Source organism: Bos taurus, chromosome 13 (genome assembly GCF_002263795.3).
Source record: "Bos taurus isolate L1 Dominette 01449 registration number 42190680 breed Hereford chromosome 13, ARS-UCD2.0, whole genome shotgun sequence".
Taxonomy (NCBI): Eukaryota; Metazoa; Chordata; class Mammalia; order Artiodactyla; family Bovidae; genus Bos; species Bos taurus.
The window spans coordinates 48,186,141-48,209,808 of NC_037340.1; the positions used below are offsets into that span (position 1 = coordinate 48,186,141).

Here is a 23,668-nt window from a genome sequence, read left to right on the forward strand (position 1 = left end):
AGGATACTGGAGTGGGTTGCCATTTCCTTCTCCAGGGGATCTTCCCCACCCAGGAATCGAACCCAGGTCTCCTGCACTGCAGGCAGATTCTTTACCGACTGAGCCATGAGTGAAGCCCCTAAAATTCCTAAGCCACTCTGAACTAAGTTTAAGATGAACTCCAATGTGGGTCTGTCATCACAGAGCGGAAGGAAATGGTTCAGAGGCCACAACCACCATTCAAATTCACTTTGACATAGAACTCAACAAGAAGACAGTCCCGTAACACTGCAATATTAATAAATACCAATAATATAATAATATATCAATAATCAGTATAATGTATAATTTCTATATTAACTAGTAATGCCATCTTAAAGTTGTTGAATTAAACAGGATGATGCACTCTAGCTTGGCTACAATACTTTTTTTCAGGAAACGATTGCTATTATTGACAGTTTCTAATACCCGTATCTTTGGCATATGGAAAGTTCAAAAGAGGGAAAAGAACAGAGAGCTAGTATTAAATACTTCTTCCGTACTAGGTATTTCAGTAATATTTATACTTCTCACGAAGCGCCCCACTCCCAACGCCTCCTTCCAGAGCCGCGGACACCTTTGGTTTCGGGGCAGGACCGGAGACGACTTCTGCCCTATCCCGGCCACAGCTGCCGCGCCGTCGTCCGGTTTGCGCGCTCCTCTCCTCGCCTCCCCACCGACCCCGAAGCCGGTGGGCGGGCAGACAGCGGCTGCACAAAACACCTCCTTTGCAGCCCGCCGGGCCTAACGGCGCGCGAGTGCAGCCGCCGCCAGGGGCGCTGGTAAGCCCAGCGGCGACGCTGTCGCAAAAGCGTCGCGAAGGCTTCCGTCCTTGGCGATCTAAGGCCACCTGTATAAGATAGCGTGTTGGGGTTTGAGAACCAGTATGGAGGCCGTCGATCTTCTCCAATATTGCGGGGAGTCGATGAGGAAGCGGTTTGCCAGTGCCCTGGATTGCTGAGCTCTCGCCGACTGCGTCCCCCTCGAGCGCCAGCAGGGTCATGCTGGCTTCGCGGATGGCGCGCGCCTCTTGGGGGGCCCTGCGCGTTGCCGCGTGGGCACCAGGAGCGCGGCCGGGAAAGGGGCGCGCCCGCGGGGCTCTGCTGCCGCCTGCGCCCGGCTGCCTGGGTTTCCTGGCTGAGCGCTGGTGGCTGCGCCCGGCTGCGCTCGGCTTGCGGCTGCCTGGGGCTAGCCCGCGAGCCCACTGCTCGGGCGCGGAGAAGGCAACCCCCGGGCCCGCGACCGGAGAGGACGCTACTGTTGAGGCCCGACGTGGCCAGTGGGGCCCGACGAGCGCCTCCAACCTGGTACGTACCAAGGAGGAGACGGAGAGGCGACGGCTCCGGCGGGCTTGGTCCCGGACACGAATAACGTGCCCTGGCTGGTCAGGTCCGATGCTTCCATTTCAGAACTTTTAAACCGTTCCCTCAAGAGAAGTTACGGGTAGGTCATTCGGTCGGGACGAATATCAGCGGTACCAGCCTGATCCTCTTTGCGTCTCGGTGGTGAAGTTAGAATCCTCTCCTCCCCCTCTATCCTCACCTGTAGCTGGACGCGCCTCTGGATGTTGCATTGGTAAAAATAGCCTTCACTTATCTTTTTAAAAGCCCGTTTTAAATTTTATGAAGCGAATCCCCTATGTTTAAGGCAAGTCTGTGAGCGTCTTCAGAAATATATACAGGCCTTTCTGTTTGCTTGTGCAGGTTTGGTTAACTACCGTTTGACCTTTGGTAACTTTAAACATTGTATAGGATGAAGGGTAACTAATTTAGATCGTAATTAAAACATCTTTTAACCTCTAATTATAGAAAAAGATTAAGACTTTCTGAGGTAAAGGAGGAAAATATTTGTCTGCTCACCTGTTGAAATACTGACCAAAGAGAAGACATCAGAGCATGAGTGTGGGAGAGCTTTTGATGTCATGTAGCAAGACTCATGCAATTATTACATCTTCAATTGTTATGTCTTCAGTGGGCCCCTGTGCCGCTTTCATCAGTTGTACAGCATGGGTTGGGTTGGCCACATCCTGGCAGTGGTCTCAGCTCCATTAATAGCTAAAGCATGTTGGGGTTTGAATGCTGGATGCTTTGAGGTTGCCATATCCTGGCTGAAGTCCTTCCCAGAACGGCAGTAGTTGGTCGAGTATGCCACAGGTTATCTGGTTGGGTAATCTGAGATTAGCTCTCTTAATTTTAGTTTAGAAACGTTTACAAATTTAATAATTAGAAATTAATGAGGTATTTTAACTGAAATATTTTGTGTGGCGCTAAAAAGAATCCTTTTCATTGGTCCAGGACCATTCAGTCTGGTTTATTAATTCACCAAATGAAATGATGTGGTTGTTTGCCCCTGTCTTTAATTTTGTCCCATGGGCATCTCTGTTATGAATTTTGGCCGTCTGTATTCTGACCTTTTGCTTTGTGTTTCCCTTTTCTCAGTCACGAACTGTACCCTCCCCTTCCCTCCTCAGTGAGTTGCGGTTATATTGGATCAGTGTTTGATTTATCTGTACTGCAGTATGGTCAACAGACTTATCTTTTTTTTCTGGACTCTGAACACTTGGACCTTTGAACTTGAGTTTGGAATGTTCCAAGAATGAGTCCATTTAATTAATATTGTGGTTTACCTTCAATAAAAGGTCCTCCAATAGAGGTCTGTAGTGCTGATTGTTTCCCAGAAAATTTGAATTTTTCTGTAGCTTTAGTGACAGTATTCTGCTCCCTGACTCCCCAAACCCCATTATCCTTCCAGGCTGAGGTGAACATTTCTTGCCTGGTTCTGTTTATAAACACAAGCTTAGTATCTTTAGAGGATTGCCTTTTCTTACAGAATGGTTCAAGGTATTTTAAAAGAGGCCTTTAGAGGTGGATGCTGTTACTTTTCTAAAAGATTAAGATTCAGACAAATTGCTTACTGGTTGAGAATGAGGTTAAATATGGTTATCTTGTGAGGAGATAGTCCCATGAGATAGAACTGGCAGTCTTGACTCAGTGGCGAAACTAACCTTTAGAAAATGACATTTTCTCTGTATTATTTCTGTACCCAGTTTTGTGCCATGTGTCTTAGTTCTTTAAAGTTGAAGGACCCTTTCGTGAAACAGATTTTGTTTTGGCAAGGAAGGAATGTTCTTCAGAGCAGCTGCCGTGGTGCCCTTTTGTTGGTGCCAACTTCAGACACCTTGCCTCCCAATGAAGTTTCAAGGAATCATAAAGCTCCCATAGGGAAGCTGTGAAAGCCCTCAGCTTCTGGTTGGGGATCTTAACATTGCTGTGGCTATTTTGAACAGATTTCCCAAGGATTTCAGACACTGTTCCTTGTTCCATTTTCTTCCAGCAATTCTCCAGTTTAGTGATGACGTTATGGAGTTAGATGGTTTTAACCCTTCTTCATTCGTATCTCCAAACGCTGTGTATGGCATTTAGCATTCTTTTGATGGGTATGTATAGAAGAGTGAGGAGAGGTTATTTGCAATAAATGTTTTTTAGCCAGAATGCCCATGGTTGATAATTTGGCTTTTTTCTGACACTTTCTAGACTGTTTATCTCCTTGAAGTATAAGATTTTCCTGAAGTTTCACTTCTAAAAATTTTTTATTTTGTATAAAGGGAAAGTAATTCTTTTTAAAACAATTTTATTGAATATAGTTGATTTGCAGTGTTGAAGTTTCATTTTTAAAAGCAGTATGTTTTTAGTGTTGAATTCTAATTGTGAAGTCGTGCATTACAATCTTGACTTATATGATATTTTTATTCCTTCTCTCTAGTAAGAAAATCTATATAGTCAGTACTTTAGTCTGTGTTTGGGTACATGACATACCTATAAGTTGCTGGAGTGTATTTTCCAGTGTATATAGTTATTTAAAGTATGAATTTATAGTATTTAAATTTTGTTGTCTTTATGTTTCAGTATGAAAACCCCTGGACAATCCCAAATATGTTGTCAATGACGAGGATTGGCTTGGCCCCAGTTTTGGGCTATTTGATTATTGAAGAAGATTTTAATATTGCATTAGGAGTTTTTGCTTTAGCTGGGCTAACTGACTTGGTAAGTTGTAAAGGTACTCCTCTTGTTCTGCTCCCCTTTTAAATCCCAGTCTCCACTACACTGAAATAATGCAGCCTCAGTTTGCTTTTCCTTGGAAGAAAATCCTCAAAGATGCATTTCACCTAGTACTTTTATAAAGGCTTGTCATTAGCATCTGTGTGGGACTCTGTTATTCTCCATATTATCTAAGGAAGGAAGTAGAGGTTGTAGGGAGGCATTGGAGAACTTCTTCAAGAAAGAAAGAAGCCTTAGAAATTCTCAAAGGGCCAACTACTTGCTTTAGGGATATAAATAAGGAGAGAAGCTGAGACTGTTTTTTTCTGCTTATGTAGTAGAGAGAAGTATCTGATCTGCAACAACAGTTGGTTTTACTGATGGAGAGGGAAGTAGTGGGCCAGCTGTTGTGACCGGGAGCTTGTAGAGGCCAGATCTCTGCTCAGGTTTATGCTGGCAGGAGGCCATAGGCACTCCACAGGTTTGGTCCTTGATTCCTGTTCCATACCCCTCCGACTATCTTCCAGAAGACCCTGCCCTAGGTGGGCATTAGGCATCCTTCCTTCCTTCTACTCTCCCGGTAGATGGACAGAGGAGAAGAGAATACTTTGACACCACTGTGTCAGCTTAGAGGGAGGGAAAGATTAATTCAGGTTATTTCAAATTAGAGCTTGGAAAATAATTTTAATAACAGAAAGCTGCTCTATGTGTTATATATAAGCTCTTGTGGACTGGCCAGTCATTGTCATGTATGACGTTATTTGTATTTATCAGCTACCTGTTGCATAAAAAATTGAAATAGCTTATAAAACTATGTGTTCTGCAAAAACAAAATTGAAGGAAGTGGGGAAATGGTAGAGGAAAAATTTTAAATCAGGACAAAAGCATGTAGAAACAGATGTTGTGTATATATATTATATATTCTTGTACAAGGCTGGTCTGAGATCCAAGTAAGCACCCAGACAAGCAATAGTAATTTGGTGCCTCTTTAAACTGATGTATGTTTGAAAAGTTATGCTCAGTATTTAGTGAGAATAAAGAGAAACTTATTTTCTGTTAATGCAGTTTGTATAACATCTTCCTTTGTAACATCAGCTATTCCCTTTGAGATTCATAGAAACAAAATTCCACCTGTTGAGCAGTATGGAATTAGCTGAAGGTTTTGCAGGATAAACAAAGGAGGGTGTTTGCATTGTTATATGACATTTCCAAATGTGCATCAAATACAGTCTCTCAAAATGGCTACCTCCTCTCTTTTTCCAGAATTTAGCTCCTGTTTGTCACAATTTCTCCCCATTCACACAAACTCTTGGTTTGTCCCTACTTTTACCTCTGAAGTGTGAAGGCCTCTACTTATTAAAATGGTCTCCAGGTCTGTCAAAGACCATTATACTGACAATGGATTTTTTTTTTTTTTTTGTAATAGACAAGATCTTTTTCGGTTCCTGAATTTGCTTTTTTTTTTTTGGTTTGTACGTTTTCTTTAGTTGCCACATGAGATTGAAATGTTCATTAAGTGGAAGAGGCCTCATTTACATTTTTCTAAATATAGAAGACAATGTGTGTAGAAATCTAAGTTAACTGGCATGGTTTTACACTTATACTCCATGGAGGTTTTGATGCCTCTAGAATGGCCACTGGGCAGATGGTTAGGCTCATGGAGGGTTTAAGCAGGGGAATGACAAAGCCTGATTTCTGTTATGTATGGGAAGGGAATTATAGGAATGCAAGAGTAGAAACAGAGAAGCTGGTTAGAGGGCATACAACAATCTAGGGTAGTGGGTTGAGAGTATGGTTTGAAGATAGAATTGATAGGTTAATGGATTGGATATGTGGGATGAAAGAAAGGAATTAAATATGAGTGCTAGGCAGTTACTTTTTTCTTTTCAACAAGCAGATGCATGGAGGTTTACATTTTCTATGATGGTTAACATTCAGAGTAGGACAAAGTTTGTGGGAAAAGAGTTGTTATGCCTGTTCAGGTGGAGGTAACAATTGGGTATTTGAATACAGTAGTTTGAAGTTGGAGGAAGTCATGGTTAGAGACAGATTTAAGAGTTATTATGTAGATGGTCAAGTCTGGATAAAATCATCTAAGCTGTGGTAAAAGAAGAGAATGGGTCAGAGAAAAGAGCAGTAAGTAGAGAAATGGAGAAGGAGCTGGTAAAGGACACTGAAAAGGAAAAACTAGTTAGAAAGGAAGCAAATCGAGCAGTAAGTTGTCCTGGATATTAAGAAGGTGCTTCAGTTGTGTTGAGGATAGGTTTGTGACCTTTATGAGTACCATCTCTAGAGGATGGGACAGTCAGAGTGAGTTGGTGAGCATATGTGAGGTAGTGATGGCAATAGATGTCACTTTGAGGAAGTTTTACTTCACAGGGGAATAAAGTCAAGGAAGGGTAGTTTATAAAGAAATATATATTGGGGAAATTTTTGTTGTTAATTAACTAATTAATTAAATGACTGAGTAGGAAGAGAGAGATTGATGCTTGGGAGGTAGGGGAAACTCACAGAAGGTAAGAGGACCTGGGGTCAGGGATCAGGATAATAGAGATAAATGTGCCTAGATAGTGGTGGGTGGTGGGATTCAGAGGTGGGAATATGAGGGAGTGCTGGCAATCTGCTTTTACTTTTCGAGGAAATACAGACATGATCATGAGCTAGAGAGAGGCTTTGGGAGGGACAGAATCAGTTTGTGGTAAGAGCAGGCTGAAAAGAGAAGGTAAACATAGTAAGGAGGTGTAGGTTTACCAGGCTGTATCGAGTGCCCACAGGAGATTTGTGGTCATGTAAAAGTGAGACTCATCAGCTCATTTAGGTGTTTTTCAGTGTTCAGCTGTTTGGGTGTCGGCTTAGAGTACATGATAGATGTATTTAAGTAGTATTGAGAGAGAGTGGAATAGGGAGTTATAGAGATTTACAAAGAAAAAGTGGTGTTGATGACCTTGGAATCCAGTGTGGGTAGAGGAGCAATGAGAGTGAGAAGATTACAGTGTCATCTTCTCATCACTGAGAAGATGACAGTGAAAAAATGGGAGATTGAGAACAGAAACTGAACTGGCACCTGAATCTGCCGAGGCCCTAACCCCCAGGTCTAGGCACTTTCTGTTAGTGTTACCTCTAGTATACTTAAGAAAATAGATTTTTTTCAGTTGAGGTAGTAATAGCTGATAACTGATGTTTTTGAGGATTTACTGAGTGCTGAGTGCTAAACAGATTTTAATCATGTTATGTACTGAAACAACCTATCCTTTGAAGTGGGTAGCATTATCTCTCTCTTACAGGAAGTAAGGAAAGGAAAGGAAAGGCCTAAGCCTCAGTTTTGGCTTAGGCCAAATGTTGTGCCCAGAGTTACATAGTTAAGTGAGCAGGAGAGCGAGTGCTTGAACCACCACTTATATTCTGCTGTGAAGACTAAGTTCTTAACCATTATCCTGTATGACAGCTGTCTCTAAGTTATTGGAATACTTGAGATATGGAGGACTTATCCTTTAAAATGTACCATGTTAAATTGTGTCTAAAGTAATTTGATCTTTTTCCTTGGAAATAGGACTAGAAAATTCAAACATTTGTTGAAGCTTGAAGTTAAATAAAATGAATAAAAGCCAGGTAGGGACTTGGAAAATCAGAAAATATCTACGTTGTTTAATGAAAATAGGCAGTACTTGATTTCAGTCAATTTTCTTCCCATTCCTCAAGTGAGCTTGGAGATGTGGATTTTTTGAGGTAAGACTTTGAATATTTAAATATTGGCAAGTAATTTATACTTTGAAAACCTCTGGGCAGTTCAAACAAAACCAGCCTTCAGGCCTCTTGGCTCCCAGGAAACCAAGTATGACCTCTGCTGTAAAATATAATTTGTTTCCAAGAGTAGTGAAAATCAAATTTTAAGTAGGCCAAATGCAAAGGATTGAATATTTTATTCAGGTACAAGTCATGCAAATCTAGTCAGCCATGGAATTAACAGCGGCACTAGACAAAAAATATTGATAACAGTTAAAATAAAAATAATAACAGCTAAAACTTAGAGAATTGGATACTGTTATAGAAAGGTAGGTAGGAATGGAAGTTAGGAAATCTTGCCGTTAAAGAGAAGCCCTTGCAAGTAAAAGCAGCTATTTGGGGGTAGTGAAATAGCCGAGGATTTGAGAATAGGGGGTACCGAGTCTGTGCTCTGTCCGTCATGCTTTCTTTGAGTTTTATTTGGGTTCTTTACATCTTTAAATTTGTGTCTGGGTTCATCCCTCAGAGGGGCATTGTGGAAACATTGAGAAATAGCTGAAGGCCTTGAAAAAGAAAAGTACTGTAGGAAAGTAAAATTATTTTCTGACCAATTGGTAATTTAAAAGTTAAATGTATACCAGTAAAACAGGAGGTTTGGGAGTAAGAAACAGAAGAGGTTTTATCTACATTTTATGAAAGTATAGTTATTCTGGTACCTTTTTAATCTTCAAGATATCTACTCTGTACCCATTATGACATTTATTAAAAAAAACTTCTATTTTCAGTTGGATGGATTTATTGCTCGAAACTGGGCCAGTCAGAAATCAGCTTTGGGAAGTGCTCTTGATCCACTTGCTGATAAAATACTTATCAGTATCTTATATATTAGCTTGACCTATGCAGATCTTATTCCAGGTAAGAGCGCCGTTGTGTGTGCTTTTAAATAGTACAGGGAAGGGTGACATTAGTCAGCTTAGGATTTCTCTTGATTGAGAGACAAATAATTTTTGTTCCAAAAATATGTTTTTCAACTTTAAAGTGTTTCCCTAATTTTATTTTATTTTTTTGTTTCCCTAATTTTAAACTATTGAACTGTTTTTCTTGCCAAGCTGTTTGTTTTACTTTCAAATTTATAACTTTGTATACACTAGTAGAATCTGTTTTCTTAGTAAAATTGTTTAAAATTAAAATTGAACACATATTTCACAGTGCTAATTTACATTATCCTAGAATCTTTTGAAACTATTATATTTTCTTAGTGCGTAGCTTTTTAAAAGCAATTTAAAGTTTTCCTAAGTCGTCTTATTTACTAAGTACAGTTTAATAAATGAGAGCTCTGAAGTTATTATTATTACTTAGACACTATTATGCAATTTCAATTATCGTGTAGTTTGTATACTGTCTGAATACTGTTTGTAACAAAAGTTTATGATCTCTTGTATTTTGTACCGTTTTTTGGGTTGTCCATTTTCTACTTCAGCTGTGTTTCTCAGTTTTTATCCTTTGGTGCAGATTAAACTGTTTATTTCTGAGTTAGAAATAGGATTGAAAACAAAGAAACTGCCACTTGCTCCTTCAGTACCATGCTGTTACTGACATTTGATAGGAAGAAGTGTAGTGGTGTTTCAGTCTAGTGCATTCTTCTCAATCTAGAGATTCTTTTTCTCCTCTATCTTTAGGCTTTTAAATCCGCATAACCAAATTTAAAAATGAATTAAACTACTGTTTTTGTGCTTCTCTGAAAGTCATGATTATGGTGTGTATATGGTTGGGGGTATTGAACGGGCAGGAGTATGCTATACATAATATAGATAATTTGTCGGGAAAAAGATCCTAAGGACCATTCTGTTAACATTCATAATTAAGATTATTGTGTGGTGTGTGTATTTTCATGCTTCCCCTAAAGCTTTTTCAGAGTTACTTTGTATTTTGTTGTATTGTTTTACACAGAGGTTAGCCAGGTATTTTCCTGTTGAACATAGAGATTGTTTCTAGGTTTTGGCATTATGGATAATGTTGATATAATTGGTGTAGGTTGCTTTTCAAGCCTTCATTATCACTCATTATCATTCTGGGCACTTGCATTTTCTGTCTTCTGTGTTGGGTCTGTTTTTCCCATGGCTTCCATGTGGAGTGTAATCTCCAGTTGTTTCCTGTGCTTGGATGCAGCATGGCAGCAAGTTTTTAGAGGTGTACTGTGTCTTTATTCTACAGATGTCTAAAATGTCTTCATTCTACCCTCCATACTTGATTGAGATTCAAAAGGGGCATAATTTTCAGTTGCAGATTGTTTTCACTCAGAATTTTGAAGACCTTGTTCTATAGGTTTCCAGATTCCATCTTGCTGTTGAGAAGTCTCATGCCATTCTGATGCCTTTTCCTTTATATGTGATTATGTTTTGTATTAGAAAGCTTTTAAGATTTTTTTAAAAAACATTATTCTTAGTTGATGGTTTTAAAAAATTCTCTGTCTTAGAGATTAATTTTCTAACTGCTTCTTTGGACACTCAATTATCCATCCCAGCACTTTTATTAAAAAACCATGTGCATATATATATGAGTCCATTTCTGGGTTGTCTAGTTTACTCCCCATTGATTTGTCTATCTTTGTATCAGGACTGTCCCTAATAACTACTACTTTGCTAAAAGTCTTGATATACGATAGAACAAGTTCTTCTATCTTGTTATTCTTACCTCTTGGCATTTGTATGTGGATTTAGAATCAACTTTCAGGTTTCCCAGAAAAACTTGTTGGGATTTTATTGGGATACATTGAATTTACAGATTTATTTGGGAGAATTGACATTTTTATAATATCGTCTTCCAGTCCACAAACCTGTTGTATATACTCTATTTAGATTTGTTAAAATGTCAAAATGTTAGTTATTTCTAGAGAAGTAATAAATAATTATTAGATTTATTCCTAGGTAACTGATAATTCTTGATTCTTTTGTAAATGTAGCTCTGTTAATATTTCATTTTGTCATAGCTGCTTATTGTTTATAAGATCCATTTCTAATATTGATTTTTGTGTCTAGCAAAACTTGCTGAACTCTTATTCTAATAATATAAATGTGTATTCTCTTGGAGTTTCTGCATCCTCAATTATGTATTGTCTGTAATTGATGACAGTGTGTTTCTTCATCAGTACTTTTACCTTTTTAAAATTTTGCCTCACTATAGTACACAGTGCAGTGTTGACTAAGAGTGGGGTCTGTGTCTTATTTTCCGTCTCAGAAGGAAAGATTTCAATATTTCAGTATTAAATATGACATTTCCTGTCGAGTTTTGTAGAACCCCTTTGTAAGGATAAAGTTCACTTCTACAGGGAGTTTGTTCAGAAGTTTTTTTATGTTGGATATTGAATTTTATGAAATTTCTTTTTCTTCATGTATTATGGTAGTTATATTTTTTCCCTTTAAGCTTAATGTATGGTGAATTACATTATTGATTTTCTAAATTAAACCTGATGACATTCCTGTTATAAATCCAACTTGATCATGATATATTTTGAAGATATTGCTGTATTTGGTTTACTACTAATATTTTGTCAGTTCACATCTAGATTCACAAAATTGGCTTAAAATTCTTTTCTAAAAATGCCCTTGTTAGGTTTTAATATCAAGTTTTATACTAATCTCATAAAATGAATTTTAGGGAGTGTACTTCCTCCCCGACCCCCCATTCTTTGGAGATGTTTTGTGTGAGATTTCAATTATTCCTTTGAATGTTGGTAGAACTTGTTGAAGCCATTGATTCCTGGAGTTTTCTTTGGGAAAACGTTTTAAAATAATTCACTTTTAAAAATATATATATGTTCAGTTTTTGCTGGTTCATCTTTTGTCTGTTTTGTGAGTTACGATGTTTTTCTAGGAACTTGATTCATTTCGGCCACATTAAAAAAAATTACCATAAGCTATTTGTAAGTTAAAGTTACCCACATTAACTTTTTGATGTCTGTAGGGTCTGTAGTGTCCCTCCTTTCATCCTAATTATTAGTTATTTGTCCTTTTTTTCTTTGACTTGTCTTGCCAGAGGTTTGTCAGTTTTGTGACTCTTGACAAAGAACCAACTTTGAGCTTTGTCAAACTTCTCTGATATGTTTACTATTTCATTAAATCTTGTTCTTTTATTTCTGTGTCATCCTTTGGCTTTTCTCCGATGTTCTTTTCTAAATCCTTTAGATCAGTCCTGTCTTGTAGAGATGTAATGGGAACCATAGATTTAATTTAAATTTTTTTAGTAGTTATATTCATAGTGAAGGGAAACAGGTGAAATGTGTGTGTGTGAGATTGTTCTCCTGCTGCAGTGGAGACAGCATGTTCTGAGCATGCATTGCTGCCTGTGCTACCTCCCTTAATAACATTTTATTCAATCCACTAGATCAAAAATAGTCATTTCTTTGTATAATCAATAAAAATCATTAATGAGATTTTTGTTTATTTTGATACTCTGTCTTCAAAAGCCATCTTCAAAAGCCAGTGTGCAGTTTGCACTTACAGCATCTCAGTTCAGACTAGCCATATTTCAAGTGGTTTATATATGTAGCTGGTAGCTATTGTATTGAACAGTACAGCTGTAGATGAATGTTTAACTCATTCCTTTTTTTGTGGCTGGTGGGATCTTTGTTCTCTGATTAGGGATCGAACCTGTGCCCCCTAAGTGGAAGCATGGAATGCTAACCACTGGACTACCAGGGAATTCTCTCAGCTTTACTTTTTTAATGTTTGCATTTAAGGCATTTTGCATTTTCCTTTTCAGTATTTCTCATATGTTGGTATTTGTGTTCTTATCATTATCTGAATTCAGAGTAATCTATTTCTATTATGATTTTCCTTTGGCCTGTGGAGTTAATAAAAATTTATTTCTCAATTTGTGGGATTTTCTAACAATTTTTTTTTGTTACTAATTTTGGGCATAATTACCTGTATTCAGAGAACGTGCTCTGTGATTTTTCAGCCCTTCAGTCCAGTATACAGTCAAATTTTATAAACAAAATTTTTAGGCATTTTTCAAGTGAATTTGTATTCTGTGATCATTGGGTGTGATGGTCTATGTGTGTCCATTTCGTCAAATTTTTAGTCCTAATAAATTACTTTTATTTCTTTTTTTTTTTAACTTTTATTTCTTTACTGATTTATTTTTTACATTTAGTCTGCTTTTCTGTCAACTACTGAGAGAGTGAAGTTTCCTGCTGTGTCTAGTTTTCCATTACTTTTTAGCTCTGATTTTTGCTTTGTGTCTCTTGAAGTTATGCTGTTAAGTACATATAAAGTAAAATTGTTGTCTTCTTGGTGAATTGAACATTTTATTTTGAAGTGACCTTCTGTATCTTTAGAAATGATTCTTGCTTTTGTCTGTTTTTTTTGAATATTACTTTAGCTACACTAGCTTATCTCTGGCCAGTGTTTGCATGATAAATAAATCTTTCACTTTCAACTTGTCTACATCTATTTTAGGTATTGCTTATAAATAACATATAATAGGTTTTTAATATAGCCAGTCTAAAAATATTTTCTCTCTCAACTGGAACATTTAATCCATTTACTATGATTACTGCTATTTGTGTAGCAGTCTTCCATTTTACTTTGTGTTTTATTTGAGCTGCATGTTCTGTTCTACTTTTGTCTATGTAAAGTTTGAATATTTATTTATTTGGCTGTGTCATGTTAGTTGCGTCATGCAGGGTCTTATGTTGCAGCACATGGACTCTCTAGTTCTGGCGTATGGGCTCAGTAGTTGTGGTATGTGGGCTTAGCTGCTCCATGGCATGTGGGATCTTACTTTCCCCACAAGAATACCATGCAATTGTCTACTCATTTCTATTATTGGTAATAAGAAATCAACTGTTAACTCATTTCATTTTCCAAGGTATTTTTTTACTCTGGCTGTTTTTAAGATTTCTTCTTTCTCTTTGGTTTTTCATAGTATTTGGTGTGATTTTTCTTTTTTATTTATCCTGCTTGTGATTTGTTGGGCTTTTTAATATATAGATTGATATCTTTAATCAGTTATAAAAAATTCTGAGCCACAATCTTCAGGTATTGTTGCCTGTTTTTCTCCTTTTGGGACTGCAGTATATCTGTGTTAGATCTCACTGTATCCTTTGTGTCTTAGCCTCTTTTCTGCATGTTACCTGCTCATTTTATTTTTCTGATCTCCATTCTAGGTGATTACTAATGAAGCTGAAGCACACTCTCTCATTTCACTGCTTCTCTCGTCAGCTGAGCCAAATTCATTTAAATCTTCTATTGTATTTTTTTGTTATAGAATTTCTATTTTATTCTTCTTCAAACTTAGCAAATCATCTTTTATAGTTTTCAGTTTCCTGCTGAAATTTTCATGTATATTCCTTTAATTTTTATATATAGCCCTCTGAACATAGTAAGCTTTAGTTTTATAATATCTTTTGAGGGTCTCTTTCATGTGTCTGTTTCTATTGATTTTTACTCATGGTATCTATGTCTTTGGTATTTTTAAACTGTTAAACACTGTATTAATATTTTATAAGAATTTGGAGAAATATTTTGATGTATAGGATGATGGCATCACTCTTTGGAAGAGATTTTGCGTTCAGTTCTGCCAGGTGCCTAGGAATGCTGATAGTCTGGGACTACCTGCTGCTGCTGCTAAGTCGCTTCAGTTGTGTCCGACTCTGTGCGACGCCATAGACGGAGGCCCACCAGGCTTCCCTGTCCTTGGGATTCTCCAGGCAAGAACACTGGAGTGGGTTGCCATTTCCTTCTCCAGTGCATGAAAGGGAAAAGTGAAAGTGAAGTTGCTCAGTCGTGTCCGACTCTAGCAACCCCATGGACTGCAGCCCACCAGGCTCCTCCGTCCATGGGATTTTCCAGGCAAAAGTACTGGAGTAGGGTGCCATTGCCTTCTCTGGGGACTACCTAGATGGCCAGATGAAACATTCTTTTAAGGTTTAGTTTACTTAGGGCCAGCTCTTCTCTCAACCCTGTGGGAATATTTGTTCAGATCCTAGCTTAAAGCTAGGAAGTGGTTTGTCACTGCCCAACCTGAGGACTCTGGGCTTTGACTAGGTTCCGCCGTCACATAAGGCTGCCAAAACCCCTTTGTTTTATTCGGCTTTGTTGCTTACTTCTCTAGGGTCACGGACAGTGGCTCTGAGTGCCTAGGCTTATTTTCCCAAGTTCTCATTGTGATACTTTCTTAGCATCGTATAAGCTTTTCACTTTCAAGTTTTTTAAAAAATGGTCTTTAATTGTGTTAGCAGGAGAATTATTACCTACTCAGGTATTAACGGAGGCTGAACCTGAGAATCTTTTTTTAACCTTGTTGGCCTGAGAGTTTATAATAGTTTATGTTCTAGAGTTTGTCTTCCATTGTGCTGGGTAATGAGAAGGCCCCTTCAGTCTGAAAGCTTATCCTTAAGTTCTACACATTTCTCTCCAGATTCTCTTCTTATTGGAAACTCTCTTTTATTCTCTTACTGGGAGATTTCCTCAACTTTGTAATTTATCCCTTTATTGACATTTTTAAAGTCTTTTTCTTATATCATAGGTGCATATCATCATTTCAGGATATCTTCTGTTTATGTGTGTGTGTGTATGTGTGTACACTCTTTCTTTTTTCCTGTTTGTTTTGGTCTCTCTCTTGTAACGGAGACTGTTAAAATGCCTAGTGATCCTTGGCTCCTCACTCTGTAAAATGTTAACTGGGTGCTCTCTGAGCGTTGGTGGAATTCATGGAGTGGTATCGTTCCCTCTGGGGTGAACAGACAGGGAGGGACCAGACATGGCCCTGAATTTTCAGTACTTGTAAGTCTGTTCTGTAGATAGGAGCTCTCTGTCTGCTCCTTAGAGGTTGTGGAGGTCCTGATTTAGAGGTTAGCATGTAGAACAAATGTTGGCAGACTTTTTCAGTCAAGGCCAGATAGTAAATAAATACTTCCAGTTTTGTGGGTCATGTGGTCTTTGTTGCAGCTACTCAAGTCTGCTATTGTAGTGTGAAAACAGCCATAGAAAATACATAAACAAATGAGTGTGACTGTGTGTTAAATTTTCAATGCAACAGTGTATGCTAGTGATAGTGATCACTTTATGTGTAAAAGTGACTTGATTTTATTTCCCCTTTAACACTAATAAAATTTGCCCATGATGTACTTCCTTGTTGCAGAAACTGTGTTTCAGACAGAATTAGCAAATAGAGAAGAAAACCTTGGAGCATTCCCTAACACATTTTACACCTCCACCAACACACTGTCGTACTCTAATAGACAAAAGGAAAGCTGCTTTAGCCCCAGAAGAAAAGGCAAGGGAAGACTGAGAGAGAAGGCAGGAACAGTTAGGAGATTCAAAAACCAGGGAACTGGACAAAAACTGCCCCTCGAATGCAAGTTAAGAGCCTGTATGTACAGTATACAGGCTGTCAGTTGGCAGAGGCCTTGCAGCCCGGGTCCTAGTCTGGCTGCACTGTGAACCCCCAGGGAGCTTTCATCTATGCTTTTACAAAACTTTTATGAGGTGATTCTGTGATGAGTAGTTAGTTTGGGGAACACTTGATTTTTTAAACAGTCCTTTCCTCTATCAGACAGATTGACAGATGGTGAACTGAGTCCAGAGATGCATTTTGCAGTACCACTGACTAACTGGTGACCTTGGCCAGGATATATAATCTGCCTGAGGCTTGTTTTCCTATTGGTAAAATGGGGATAATGATGGTTCACATTTCATGGAGATGATATGTAAATTAAATGACATAATATGTATATAATGCTTAAATTGTGCCAGATGCTCAATAAATGGTAATTTTGGTAGTTAAGAGAACTAGAACCCACTGCTTTGCAGTATATTGAATCACCTCATCTGTTCTTCTGTAGAAACCTCTTATTTATATTCTTTTCCACCTGTGGTGATGAACTGCAATAACAGATGTTTATTTTCCTCTAATGTTGTATTTACTATATATAATTTGCATGAGTTTGCTGCATTTTAAACTCTGATTGTTATTTGATTTTGCAGCTGATTATTGCTATATAGAAAAGTTGGGTTTACAGGCACAGAAATCCTGCTAAAAATCATGACTGGATTGTTTTGTTATTTGGCTCATACAGTGGAGTCTTTTTTATGCTCTAAATGCCGTGATTTGAGTGGATAAGCATTTCTCTTTGGAATCATCTTGTCATGAAGTACTACACCGTAGATCAACACTCATATGTATATAACAGCCACAACCAGCAGAGATTTAAGTTTTAAATCTGTAATTAATTAGTGAAATTGTTCTTAAGTTGCTGAACCAATAGAATGTCAAAATTGGAGCAGACCATAAGGATAGCCTTAAAAGTAATTCAAGAAGAGCTGTTTGAAGGTATTATGGAAGGGCTATGCATGATCCTTTTATTTTAGTAACTGAAACAATTTGAACTGAGTGTTAGCCTCAAGATTTTTTCCTTTAAAAAATATTTCTAATGTGATTTATAGTCATGGTTAAAACTTCCTTCGATGTGGGAGGATGTTCAGTGAAACAAGACCTCTGCCCTCCCATTCTCACTGAACAAGGGAGCAGGAGTTCCTTGGGTGTCCACTTAAAATGTCCTTCTGGCTCTGGGGCCATCCTGTAGGATCTTAGGAATAATGAGAAAACTATCAACAAATTGAGTTCATGTTTAGTTAGAATTCATTGACTGAATAAGCAGAAAGAAAAATGGAAATTGCTTGGCTAGGAACTGGCCAGGCAAAATTGAAGATATTGTTTCTCCACAAGTGGTACATGTAGCAAAATTTGCTGTTCATAAAATAATCTAGACTACAGAAGCAAGCAGTCAGTTCTTGAAAGTCAGAATGGCTTGAGTCCTGTCATCTTTTCCAACCTCTTTACAATCTCATTCCATGTAATTATAGTGAGGTTATCTTTTCCCCAAACTTATAAAGCGGAGAAGTAAAGAGGAAATAGTGGTGCCTGAGTAGAGCTGACACTGATAACTACAACTGAAAAACATAGTTTGTCTGTCGCCTTGTTTTGAAGGCAGGTAAAAGAAGAATATAAAAATTACTGGTTCATGGTAAGGACCCTAGACAGGCATCAATAAATGTTTATTATAAAATTTTTACTTAGGTGACACCAGTTTATGGTAAGACTTTATGTTATGTGTAATGTCTAAATAATTTTCAGAATTCCAATCAAAATTATCTTATATTTGATTTTCAGTTCCACTTACTTATATGATAATTTCAAGAGATGTAATGTTGATTGCTGCTGTTTTTTATGTCAGATATCGAACTCTTCCAACACCGGTGAGTTTGTTTCAAAAAAATGTTTTTTAGTAGTGTTTGTAACTTAAGGCAAAAGGAAAAAAACACTATTGTGTACTGATTTTCATGGGAGTTTTATGGGATTTTATGGGAATAATTTATGACAATTATGTGTTTAATCCATTTACTAGGAATTTAAAGAAAACAGACTGCCATGTTGCTTTTGAATCACCATTATAGTAACTGTTCAGTGAACATGTGAATAATCCATTTTTTAAAAGCATGTTTTTATTTTAAGTTAAAATTGTTTTGATAGCCCATAAAACTCAGGCCAGCTAGCCCTGTCCCTAGAAGGGCTAGTTGCAGAAGACTCTGTTAGGAAGGTTTTTTGTTTTTTAATATTTATTTGGTTGTGCTGCCTCTTAGTGTGGTATGCAGGATCTTCAATCTTCATTGCAGCTTGTGGGCTCTGTTAGTTGTGGCATGTGGGATCTAGTTCCCTGACCGGGGGTTGAACCCCAGCCCCTTGCATTGGGAACTCAGAGTCTCAGCCACTGGACCACCAGGGAAGTCCCTTCTTAAGAGTGTTTTGTATGACTAAGCACCCTTTCCTATGTAACTTAGCTTCTACTACAGATTCTCTAGAACTGGTTTTTAAAAATTATAGTTTTATGAGCATAGGATAATTTGTTTGCACTTTTGTTCATTGGTTCTACAAATATTTGAGCAGATAAGTATAACTTAGCTAATAATCACTACATGAGCGTAACAGTCTCATCTTTTGATTCCCAGTCCAGTGAAAATGTCAACATTTTATTCATTTTGATTTTTAGCCTATAAAGGAAAAATAATGATGAGGGAAATTTGTTTAGTAAAAAGATGTCATCAGCCTGACTTTATGATAGATCTAGCATATAGCCAGGCATGTGGTATACACTCAGTAACTGTTACACATATTAATAATAGCAAAATATTTATTTTAAACTTAATAAATTGAATAAAGTTTATCCTTTTTTTTTGTCCTCTGCCAGCGAACACTTTCTAAGTATTTCAATCCTTGTTATGCCACTGCTAGGTTAAAACCAACCTTCATCAGTAAGGTAAGAGACACACAACATCCTTTTAAGTTATTATTCCCTTGTGGATTATTATAATGACTATAAACCTCAGTCTAGAGCGGCTGAAAATAAGATAGATTTTAATGCATTGACCATAGTGGATAGAGTGGAGTCACCAACCCTGTTCTTTTGTCGTCCAGGCTCTCTGGAGCTCTAGTATACATGTGTGTTTTGTGTTAGTGGTCTGGTGGTCTAAGAATTTAAGTCTCTGAATGAAGTATTAGGGCCATCACTTAGGGGAGGTGGAGAAAGTAGAAGCATAATTGCATATTGATTGAGACACAAAGAGAGTATGAAGATTTCTTTCTGCTTTCATTACCCACCCCTCCCTGTAGTGGAAACATCATATAATAAGGTCTCTTTCAGGTGCAATATCCATGCAGTTACATGGAAAAAGATAGGAGAAAGTTTTATTCACTAATAAACAACTCCTGCTCTTAGTTATCCATCTGTTGTCCTGAGCCCTTTTCAGGACAATAATTGCATGCTAGTCTTTGCACACAGAGAGGAAACTGTTAATGCCTATTGAGGCACATAAGTTTGCTCTAATTATTTTGCTCCATCCCTTGTGACAGAGGTTTAACAGGTTAAGAATGCCAATCATCTTTGGGACAAAAGGATGATTACTCTTAAACCAGAGACTCCCTGGGGTTAATTTTTACCTACAAGTATGGATTGGTTGGTTGGTTATTTGTTTATTTACCTATTTATTTATTTCTGTGACTTATATATGTATCAAGTACAGTAATTGGAGTATAGCACCATATGGAAAGTGGCTTAAAGAGGTGCTAGGAACAAATGCCTCAACTCCTTGGTCTTGCAAGAAGTTCTTCAGACAATTTTTATTACTTCTTTTTAAAAATGGAGTGGAATCCTTATAATCTAGCTGCAGAATGGATAAGAGAACATTGGTGCTTCCTTCAACATATCACCTACTTTCCCAGAATGCTCATCTAGATGAGTAGAGAAAATCTCCAGTGGTTTTGTCGTCTTCCTTTTCTCCACCATACTGTCTTTTAGGGTAGGGAAACCTACTCATTTCCTCCTGAGAGCCTCTCATGGAGATGAATGCATTTCAACTTTCTAACTTGCATATCTAACCTAATGCTAGTGAGAGGAGCATTAAATGAAGTGCCTGGAAATCTGGGTTCTCAGTTTTGATCTGTAACCTGCTAGACTGTAGGCAAGTCACTTAACTCTTTACCTTTTCACCTGTGAAGAGTAGCCTCACTATTTCCGTATTCTCAGGTCTGTTTTAATGGGTAACTGAGAAAAAGGCAAAGAACTTTACAGTATTACTGAATTGCTATGAAAATTCAAGATAATGGTGTTTTCTGATAGTTGCCCTTCCCCACCTTTTGCAAAGGGTAGCTATGCAGACAGATGAGCCAGTTAGTGAAGTTCAGCCATTTGTGTGAATGCCAGCTTTTTTGGCAGAGATGTTACAATATCAGGCATGCTGAGAGTCTGTTGTGTTATACTGTGATGGGTTATGCCTTTCTCTTGTAAGCTTGAAACACGACTGGGTTGGCACTGTTTTTTGTGACTTCTTTTTTTAAAGGTGAACACAGCAGTCCAGTTAATCTTGGTGGCAGCTTCTTTGGCAGCTCCAGTTTTCAATTATGCTGACAGCATTTACCTTCAGATCCTATGGTAAGCTTAACTTAGAAGTACTTTCTGAGGACATCAACTAAATGGCTTATTGTGACAATCCTAGAATTACTTTGTCCTTAATCATGTTTATTAAACACTGGGAAAAGCTATAGGGGCTATATTTTTTGATTGATACCATTTTTAAGAAGCTTACTATCAATTATAGGATGTAGAAGTTATAGGGGCTTTCATGCAAGTTATAAGGGATGAGAGATACTATGTTGGGGTTTTTGAGGAGAAAAATACATTCCAAGTAGGAAGAAGAGGAAAAACTTCAGGGAGGAGTGGCATTTGAGCCATGAAGTCTAGATGAAAAGAGACTGAGGGGAAGCCTTTCTGGTGAAGGACAGACCCTGAGCAAACTCAGATGTATAGGAGAGTGGGTAAAAGGAAGTGCACCCAGCCTAATGAATGGGGCAGAGTGGGGAAGAAACTTGGAGAAAGGAGTTTGAATTTTATTTTGTTAAGATTATGTGTAGCCTTGAAAATGTGTCAGATTAATACTTTGAGTCCACGTACATCACACCGATACTAAAGTTTAATTAAAGCATTGCTTGATGCAGTCTGAGCCAGAAAATGGTTAACTAAAGTCAGCTAAGCTAAGAAGCTTTAAAAATGATACACATGCTGAACATTTTATTTGCTAAAATATAAATTGTACACTCATTCGTCCTATATCTTCTGGTATAAGCCCAACTCATTTTCTTTGATTATAGGCTTATCAGTAGGATATTTTTTCTTTCTTGCAAAAAACTGCATCCATAATATAAACTCTGATTTTCATTTTCTTTTCTTTTAAAATGATATAAGAATGTAAGACATTTATGAAGCAGAGTATAGAAACTTTGTAGATTTTTATTATTTTCTCTTAGCAATTATATTGTCTACTTGTTGTTCAGTCACTAAGCTGCATTGAACTTCTTTGCCACCCCGTGGACTGTAGTAGTCTGCTAGGGTCCTTCTGTCCATGGGATTTCCCAGGCAAGAGTACTAGAGTGGGTTGCCATTTCCTTTGCAGGGGATCTTCCCGACCCAGGGATCAAACCTGTGTCTCCTGCATTGGTAGGCAGATTCTTTACACTGAACCACCAAGGAAGCCCATATTGTCTACTTACTTCAGCAGTAGTGTTTAGCAGATTGCCTTGCCTTTCCAAGGCTTCTAGCTTAATTCCCAGAAATAGCAACTTGTCCTACATGTATATTTCATTAAATTTATGTGTGAATTTAGGATATTAAACTGGCATAAACAGGTTTGGGGTCAAACAAAAATGGTCTTGATGAGCCTGCACCTCACCTGGCAGAAGCAGAAGCTCATGTGTGCAGAAAGCTGCATACAGTCAGCGAGCCATGGGCATCATACGTGTCATTTCAAAGAGAATCTGATTAATTTCTATTAATTTTAAGTAAAGAAAGCTGAATTGTATTTAAAATGACTCAGATTATTAGAATTCCCCAAATCTGCAAGAAATAGCTTCTAATACTAATACTCTAAGCAGCATGGAACAGTGGGAGGAGCACGAGGGCTCTAGAGTTGGAACCAGGCCAGACTCATAGTTCTGTGGCCCTGAGCAAGCTCTCTGGGGCAGTGTTTCCTCTGTAAGGTAAGGCTGTGAAAATAAAACTACCTATCATACAAAAATGTCTGGGTAAAAATGACAATTGCTATTATTATTTTTTTCAGATTCATTAACTAGATTAATTGTTTGACATTATTGATTCAAATGAAGTCTTAAGGAAAAGCGATATATTTAGATTCTTGTTAAAAAAAATTATACTAACAGCCTTTTTTACTTTTAAACAACTCTTTTAAATGTATTCTTTAGTATATATTATGTATATTCTTTATGTATATTTATAGTTACCATTTAAACTAAATTTTCTTTTCTTCCATAAAAGGTGTTTTACAGCTTTTACCACAGCTGCATCAGCTTACAGTTATTATCATTATGGCCGGAAAACTGTCCAGGTGATAAAAGGCAGATGAAAAGTCATCATTATCGTCAACAAGGAAGCAGCACACATCAACAATGGCAGGGCCAGTGGGAGTCTACAGGAGTTCCCTTATTTTGGTTCAGCTTGAAGGAGGACTTGTCAGAACAAACCATGTCATCAAAATTTTAAGTAATGTGCATTGACAATAAGCTTGATCATGGGCATATGCAGAATTTCCAACATATTTTTAAATACAAATAAAACTATAATTTAGGATTTTTTATCTTAGGTTTCTTAATTTATAAGTAGCAATTATTCTGATTATTGTCAGTCTTTTTTTTTAAGCCATTTAAAAGAATACATTCAAAAAGCCAGTTGAGAGCATGGAAACTGAAGAGTTGGCACATTAATAAATTTGGATTGCTCACAGAGCACTAGGGAGTGTCCTGGGGTTAAATATAAAATCATGTATAACTTAGCTGCACAGTTGTATGTTTGACTTAGATCTGTGTACGTATTAACAGTACGTGTGATTAATATTTGATTATTTAGGATAATGACTATAAAGGTAGCTTAGTTTTGGGTAAAGTAAACTTGTAAAGAGATTTAAAATGTAGTCAGTTTTGAAATCAATAAGATCAAAATAGAAGCTATTGAAGTTCACATTCAGAAGTCTTCCAACCTCTCAGGTGCCTTGCATCAGGATAATAAGCGACAAAGGTAGTTGGAAAATGCAAACATGTCTGTTACCCTAGCCATTCAGGAGACAGTGAATTATATCGTACCTTCCCACTATATTTCTAACATATGTTTATATGATACTGGGACCTGTACTTGTATCTTATGTAAATAATATGAAACTGTATATTTTTCAAAGTTTTTTTTTTTTTTAAACTTGAGGAATGTTAAGATGTTTTTTGTTAAGATGTTAAAGGAATAAAAGAGCTGGGAAAAAAATGACCCTCAA

General features: G+C 37.5%; 1 protein-coding gene and 1 long non-coding RNA gene across 9 annotated transcripts in view; one reads left to right on the forward strand and one right to left on the reverse strand.

The window, feature by feature from the left end:
• Nucleotides 1-1,956, reverse strand: part of LOC112449307 (uncharacterized) — a 34,463-nt gene extending 32,507 nt beyond the window's left edge. For both annotated transcript variants that reach the window (XR_009496923.1, XR_009496922.1), the window contains exon 1: nt 1,878-1,956. This is a non-coding gene — a long non-coding RNA (uncharacterized lncRNA). The remainder of the gene's footprint in view (nt 1-1,877) is intronic.
• On the forward strand, nt 897-23,668 carry CRLS1 (cardiolipin synthase 1). Of its 7 annotated transcripts, none has more exon segments than NM_001098951.1 (7): nt 897-1,325; nt 3,924-4,061; nt 8,564-8,693; nt 17,955-18,040; nt 19,030-19,098; nt 20,678-20,769; nt 22,666-23,668. In NM_001098951.1, coding segments are annotated over 7 exon segments (909 nt in total). In that variant the 5' UTR covers nt 897-1,019; the 3' UTR covers nt 22,754-23,668.